General features: G+C 33.2%; 1 protein-coding gene across 1 annotated transcript; it reads right to left on the reverse strand.

Moving 5' to 3' along the window:
• Window positions 1-1541: 1541 nt before the first annotated feature.
• On the reverse strand, window positions 1542-2548 carry LOC138347562 (uncharacterized). Its single transcript, XM_069295858.1, has 3 exons — window positions 2263-2548; window positions 1865-2103; window positions 1542-1733 (listed from the first exon to the last, which is right to left on the reverse strand). The coding sequence occupies exons 1-3, from the start codon at window positions 2546-2548 to the stop codon at window positions 1542-1544; spliced, it is 717 nt and encodes a 238-aa protein (XP_069151959.1).
• Window positions 2549-8387: the final 5839 nt, after the last annotated feature.

Genomic DNA, 8387 nt, shown 5'->3' on the forward strand with positions numbered 1-8387 from the left:
AGCATCAACTAGCAAGGAGCACAAATTCACACTTTCACACACTTCGCAAAATAAGCACATTTTGCCAATCTTCATAAATTCAAAATTCATTCTTATCCTTCATTTACGAAGCGTATACCTTATACAACATTAAACATGCTCATATACAACACTTTTTCACACTTTGAAACTCTAATAAAGGCAAAGCATTTTTTTTAAAATGCAAAAATTTTAGAGTGATCGGCTCACTGTAACACTGTTAAACATGCATTTTTTTTAAAAAAAATCCATTCTTTGATCAGTTCATCAAAATTACATGATTATATGAAGTATAAAACTATAAAAACTCATTTTGTAGCATAAAAACAACAATCATAAAGGGTTATGACTTATTGGGACTATCAACTTCAAATTAGTTATCCTTCTAAGCTACTATCTCATAAGAAGGGTTCTTCTTTGGAGCATTAGGATAAAGGGAAGCTTGATTGACCACTTTCCCTTTTGCTTTGATGATAGATAAGTCCTTCATCTTGTAGACTTTTCTACCACAACTAAAACAACCATCCGTTCTGGCAAGACACCTACCCAAATGTTGATTCCCTGAAGTAGTACACGTAGTCCTCTCAAAATTATGGCCACCACCGTGGGAAATTTGTATTGGATCCTTACTCTTTTTTCCCATTGAAGAATATTGGTTATATAACCTCTTCTTAGGTTTTGGTGACTAGGATCATCGGACCTAGGCCTCTTACCCTCTTGCCTTATCTCCCTAATTTTGGTTTTTCTCAATTTGTTGTGCTTACACCTTGAGTCAAGAGATATCCATGCCATTAGGAAGCATTGTCGTACTACACTCTTTCTCCACAAAGATAGACACTCCCATCACAAATTTGTTCATCCTAGTCCTTCGGTTTGCTAGCATGGGTTGGATATATACTTATAGAGTTGGGTGAATTTAAGAGAGTACTCTTCCACACTCATTTCCCCTTTATGAAGGTTCATGAATTCAACCATCTTCTTCTCCCTCCACTCTAAGGGGAAAAACCTTTCTATGAAAGCCTATTTTATTTCCTCCCAATCAAACGGATCTCTCTCTAAGGGTTTCTCAACCCTGTATTGCTCGTACCACACACGAGAAACATCTTTGAGTTTGTAAGGGACTAACTCTGCGTTCTCCCATAGGGTTCACACCCATAGCATATAACACTTTTAAAACCTCATCTGTGAAAGCTTGATTCATATTGAGTTGGTTCAAATTAATTAGGGAAGACCTCAACTCCGTACTAGTCATATCTCCTTCCACAAAAGGAACTTAAGGCATAGGAGGCACTTGTGGTTCTTGAAGCTCTTGAGGTACGGAGGCACTTGAGGTTCTTGAACATGAACGTCAACATTTACGTGAACATCAACATAAACGTCAATGTTATTTTTTAACGTAAACTAAATGTCCATCACGGTAAATATCAACATAAATGTAAACGTCAACTTCAACGTAAACATAAACATCAACATAAACCTCTACATGTTGGTAGCTTCAACTAAACGTGAACATAAACATCAACCTAAACATGAACATCAATGTTAATATCAATGTCAACCTGAACATAAGCATAAGTGTGAACATAAACGTGAACTCTAACATAAACATGAAAATCAATATGAATGTTTAGGTGAACGTTAATGTCAACGTCAGTGTAAACGTCAGCATCAACATGAACGTCAATGTGAATGTACACCTCTATGTCAATGTAGACCTGATCTACAGTGTTGACTTAAATGATAACATGAACATCAATGTAAATATCAACGTGAACATTAACGTCAACAAAAAGGTCAATTTAAGCATGAACATCAACATCAACGTCAATTTCAATGTCTAGTAAACATCAATATTTTTGTAGACAAGAATATGATTGTTAACATCAACATAAACGTCAACGTAAACATGAACTTCAACATGAGCATCAATGTCAACATGAACGTCAACGTGACTGTGAATGTGAACGTCACCATAAATATGAACATCAATGTGAATGTCAATGTGAATATTAATATCAACGTCAACATAAATGTCAACATAAGTGTGAACGTCAACATCAATGTTAATGTCATCGTCAACATTGACTTAAACATGAACGTCAATGTAAACATAAACTTCAGCATAAAATACAATGTAAAAGTCAACGTGAACATCAATGTCAAAGTCAACGTGTACGTGAACATGAACCTCAATGTGAACGTCTAAATGAAAATGTGTATGTGAACGAAAAAATGAACATAAACGTGTCATCAATGTGATGTCAATGTGATCATCAACGAAAATATGAGGATGAATCTTAATATCAACGTCAACATGAACCTCAACATCAATCTTAAGATTAACATGAACGTCAATGTCAACGTAAATGCTAATGTAAACTTTAACATTAACCTCAACATCACCATGAACGTAAACGTAAGCGATAACGTAAACTTTAACATCAATGCCAATGTGAACGTCAATGTCAACATCAATAAAAATATTTACACAAAATATAAACGTCAACATCAATGTAAATATTAGTGTCATCGTGAACGTAAATGTCAATAACAATGTCAACTTGATTATTAATGTAAACGTCAATGTCAATGTTACTGTAAATGTGAACATCATTGTCTACATGAATATCCATGTGAATGTGAACTGTAACAACCCTTAAATGAATAGGATAAACACTTAAGGTGTCAAGAATGATTGCGACTAGACCAAGGTTGACACCAATTGATACTCGTCGAAGCAAACCTCAAAGCCCTTACTACGACAAAGCCAACTAACTTGGCGAGTTAGTTGAGCTTGGAAAGGTTGGAACCAATCATGTGAGTATCTCGAAAACAAAGATTTAACCGAAAGAGTCTTTACAGGACTTAAAAGAGGAAATTTTATGTTTTGAGGGTCCAAGGATAAATTGGTCTTTTCCTTTCAAAGAGTATTATTCTAATTAGCCTGAACAATTAATAAATTAATTAATTAATTAAATTGAAAAGATCAATTCGGGTTGGGGCGACCCGAAGTGACCCATTTTTGCAAGTGGGGTGTCACTCGGGTTCGAGTCCCTTAGAAGCATCAACTTAAGGATTTAATTGTTGATTAAAAATCTGTATTTTTTATAAGGGTATAATGGTTACCTAAGCCAAACAAATCAGATTTTTATTAATTAAATTAAACCTTACATTGACTAAATTATAACCTACACTTCTAATCCTAATGAATCTATTTCGCGTAACTCAACTCTCTTTCAAGTCTCTCAACTCTCATCCTCTCACACTCTGCCTAACAAAAGAAAAGTCAAGAACTATTTAACAGCATAATTTATTCGAACTTGAAGAACAAACACGAAAATTGTAAGAAAACAAGTTATTAAAAAACGTTAGGCAAATGAGAGGGGTGTTCTGTCGAGAATTGGTGAAAGTTTTGGTGTTGAACGTGATTAAAGTGGATTTTTAACAGCAGATTGAGTGTGTGTTAAACGTCAAAAGGTATGGGTTTATTTTGCCTTGGTCCCTTTCCCAAAAAGCCCCTTAATATTGATGATATTCACTCCGAAACTAAGGTCGTTTCCCCTTTGCATATCTTAGGTATTTCGTGCTTGTATATTTAGGCATATATGATGTTTTCATATTATGTGTTAATATGTTTATATACGTGAAATCACAAAAATGACAAGCAATGTATGATGAAAAAAAAGATGTTTGTGGGTGCACATTTGCAATGAACTTTGATAGTGAATGAGCTCACTATTAGATGTATGAATTAACATTATGTGTATGAATTAAAAAGTTCATTATGTGTATTTTATGTGTCAAATGGGTATAAAATGTGATTTTTATTGTAATGAAATATTTTTTATTGAATAACAATCTCTTAGCCAAATAAAGTTATGAAAGATGTGCCTAAAAATGTATCAAAGCAATTGATGAATGCACCTATCGAATAATGTGAAAATGTTGATGAAAATTAGTTTAAGAGTGACTAAAATTTCCAACAACTATGAAATATTATTTAGGCTAAATCTAAAGAAGAAATCTAGAAATTAACTCATTTTAAAGAGGTGAGACCAAAGGGATTCAAACCTGTGACCTCATCCTTTAGCTACTGGTTTAGCGGAAAAAAATTGAACAAAAAATCGGGCTAAGGGGAATCGAACCTTGCAACTAGTTTCGCGAGAATGGAAAAAGAAAATGGTAGTATGGGGAATTGAACCTGGCCACTATGAATTCATGAGAAAAGAAAAGAAAAAAATGGGGGGGGGGGCTGGGGGATTCGAACTCACGAACTAGTGGAGAAAGAGGAAAAAAAATTAATCAAATAAACGGGAAGAGATTCTAACCCAGAACCTCCCAAGCCCCTAGCAAAATTAAATTAAAATAAGGCAGATGTGGGGCTTAGAACCCAAAACCTTTCTATTTTCAGGGAATTAAATGATAAAAATCAAAGAGGATGTGGGGGTTTGATTCCACAACCTCTTGGTTTGGGCTAAAATGGGAAAAATAATGCTAATGAAAAATAAAAAGACGTTGTGGGGGTTAGAATCCACAATCCATCGACCAATTTAAAAATGAAATCAAACAGAGAATTAAAGATATATTATAAATACTGGGGTTCTCTCTAAAATCCAATGTCATGGATATTAAAAATAGAATCAATGAAAATGTAATTTTATCCAAGGGATTCGAACTTATGTTTCCTTGACCAAAATTCCATATTAAAACACAAGTCATACATAAAAAAAATATCCACGAATAATGCCACCTACTTATAGCAAAATAAAGATCTTGACATGTATAAAAGATGCATATGTCTTGTACTACATTATCTTAGGAAAGTCAGAATCAATTAACCAACTATGAATGAAGCCCCATGTCTTCTATGTTTAGAGTCATAAATCTAACATACATTCAAAAGTAAGTGAACCTAAGATATATTTAATGAAAAGATGAAACCTAGGAGGTTTAAGTATGAGTGCAAGATACACTAAATGGGCAAGTGCACTGGCATATGATGAGATGAACTATTAAATGATCAAATGAACAATGAAATAATTAAAACCTAGAAGGATTAAGTAAGGGTGTGAAAAACACCAAATGACCAAGTATATTGCCATATGATAAAATGAACATTCACGTAATAAGAGGTGAGTAACTATGAAAAGCAAAGATGCTAATGATGAAGAATGTTGTGATAAAATGATATGAGGCTAATGTAAATGATAAGAGTAATCTCAAATGAGCCTAAGTAAATGTTAGCAATACGTACTCACCTATGAGAGTGTAGCATAATGAAGATACAAGTATTCTCTATGAATACTCTAATAGAGTATTGAGCTTAACACACTCAATACGGATAATGAGATGAGAAATAATCTAATAAGTTATAATGTTCTCATACTAGAAGCTAGCTTCCATGTCATATGAGATGAATGTAATTGAACATTATGCGAAGCATTAATAGAATAGATATGAGCATTGATGGCCTCTTTCTGGTAGGACGGAGGTTCGCATAACTATCATGACATGAGACTTTCTTGCTTGCCGAGTATGTGTCTCCTTACATCTCCTAGTCTTCAAACATGTATGCCAATATAGGGATTTGGTGGGGATAAATTCACATGTACTCTAGCATGTTATTGGGTTACTTTGGCCGGTGATTCAACCACTTTTCGGTGTGGAGGAGACACTGGATTTAATGATGCTCACATGATTTATGTCGGTTAAAGTTAAAGTTTCCAATAAATGAATCAGTCCATCCTCAAAAAAAGCACATAATGAAATGAATGCTACCGAAAGGTGTTAGGATAAGGTAATCAAGAGGTGATCTAGACTCAGGTAATAGCATTAGGTTATTCTTGATCATTGCACAACATACCCAATGAAAGTCTTAAACTTCACCATAGGTATAGCTGGTGTCCACTCTAGTGTATGAACGAAATGAAATAAAGTACGTATGAATGAATGAAGCAGACTCTATGTTTTCTAATGAAGATTTGTTAGTTGAGATCCCATATGTTGAGCGCTAATTTTGAAACTCTTAATGTCAAGTTCATGATTCCAAGGTCTCATGGAATATGAATTAATGATATGAAAGAAGCTAAGTGTTATATGTTATGTGTTGTATGCAATATGATATTTATGATGATGCATGTTACTCTCATGGCATGACTTTCCTAATCAAAATTTGGGAAACTCATGGACTTCCTAATCCAAATTTTTAATGTTCAGTGACATTCATTGTCCAAATTTGGCAAGCCCACTAACTTGACTTCCCATATTCATGTTTTTAAGGAAGAGCTATTCTTTCTCATGCATGACCTTGGTGTGTAATTGCATATACCTATACATAGTACAAGGGTGTACTAATCCTATAAAACTCTACTATTTTAGGTGCACACATAGGTGGACGATACAACTACAAGATCGTTGTTGCAAATATTCGGACTTTCAGCATTCATCCTGTCCTGGTAGGTCGTTATGCTTTACAGGATTCTAGTGTTTTATATTCTACTTTATTTTAAGAGTTGACCTAGTGGAGCATGTTCCACTATCATTTCTTTCCTGTTTTTATTTAAACTTTGTATTGGTGTCATTTAGGAAATTATACACTTAATACTTATTGACTTATTTCTGTAAGTTACTTATCTCTTAATGTTAGACGGTTGATGATGATCAATTATGAAATGTTAAGAATGTTTATCAAGTGTGTTAAAGAATAAAAAGTTTTAAATTTTCCGCTAAAGTTAATCTAAGTGAGTATGAATAACGCAAGTACGCTTATCTGCGACCTTTGAGAGGTTAACAACGCCGGTCTTACCTGAGGTCTAGATTCCAGTCGTGACATAAACATTAATGTGTACACCAACGTCAACATAAACATATACCTCAACATCAATATCAAAGTCAAAGTGATTGTCATTGTAAATGTGAATGTTAACATGAAGGTCAATCTAAAAGTAAATGTCAACGTGTAGGTAAAGATGAATGTGATCATAAACCTCAACATAAGAATGAACATCAACGTGAACATTAACGTCAATGTAAATCTGAACGTTAACATTAAAGTTAATGTCAATGTGAATATAAATGTCAACATCAGTGTGAAAAGTAACAATAACGATAAGGTTAACATGAAAATCAACGTCAATATAAACGTGAATGTGAAAGACACATAAATGTGAACTTTAACATTAATATAAACGTCATAATGAATGCTAATGTAAACGTGAACTTCAACATTCACATTAATGTGAACATAAAAATAAATATCAATGTAATGCTTATCATTCAAGATAATGTCAACGTAAATTTGAAAATCTATGAGAATGTAAATATGAATGTAAATCCAAAATTCAGTGTGAACGAAAACATGAACGTCAATGTTAGCATGAACATTAAGTTTAATGTGAACTTGAACGTGAACATAAATGTGAACGTGAACATGAATGTAAATGTTAACATCAATGTAAACATTAACAACAATGTGTACACCAACATAAACATCAATGTCAACGTCAGCGTCAACGTCAACATCAACTTGATCATCAATGCAAATGTGAAAGTAAACATCAATATCAAGTCAATGTCAACATCAATGTAAACGTCAATATAAGGATGAATGTCAATGTCAACATTAATTTCTACATAAATGTCAATGTGTTGGTAAAAGTTAATGTGTTCATCAATATCAAAGTAAATGTGAACGTAAAAATGAACGTTAATGTTAATACCTTTGTCAACATGAACGTAAATGTGAACATGAACATGAATGTTAATGTGAATGTTAATGTGAAAGTCAATGTGAACTTTAACGTTAACGTTAATGTAAACATCAACGTTAATATCAATGTTAATATGAAAATCAATATCAACATCAACGTAAATGTTAACCTCCATATAAACATAATCCTCAACGTAAACATCAACGTGAATATCAACGTAAATGTCAGTGTCACATCAACATTAAGGTCAATGTGAATTCCAACATAAAATGAATGTTAACGTTAAAGTTAACGTCATTGTAAAAGTGAACGTATTAATGAACGGCAATGAGAATGTCTCATAAACATCAACCTAAAATTCAATATGAACGTGAACGTCAACATAAACGTTAATGTGAACGTGATCATCAATATCAATGTCAGCATAAATATGAATGTGAATGTCAACATCAACATAAAGGTCAATATCAATGTCAATTTTAATGTCAACATCAATGTGAATGTCAACTTCACTATTAATGTGAATGTCAACGTCAACATGAACGTCAACATTAATGTCAACATCAATGTCAATGAGAAAGTCAATGTCAATGTCAATATCAATGATATTGTCAATGTTAATGTTAATGTTAATGTCTGCATCAATGTAAATATAAATGT

This window comes from Solanum lycopersicum, chromosome 3, assembly GCF_036512215.1.
Source record: "Solanum lycopersicum chromosome 3, SLM_r2.1".
Classification (NCBI taxonomy): domain Eukaryota; kingdom Viridiplantae; phylum Streptophyta; class Magnoliopsida; order Solanales; family Solanaceae; genus Solanum; species Solanum lycopersicum.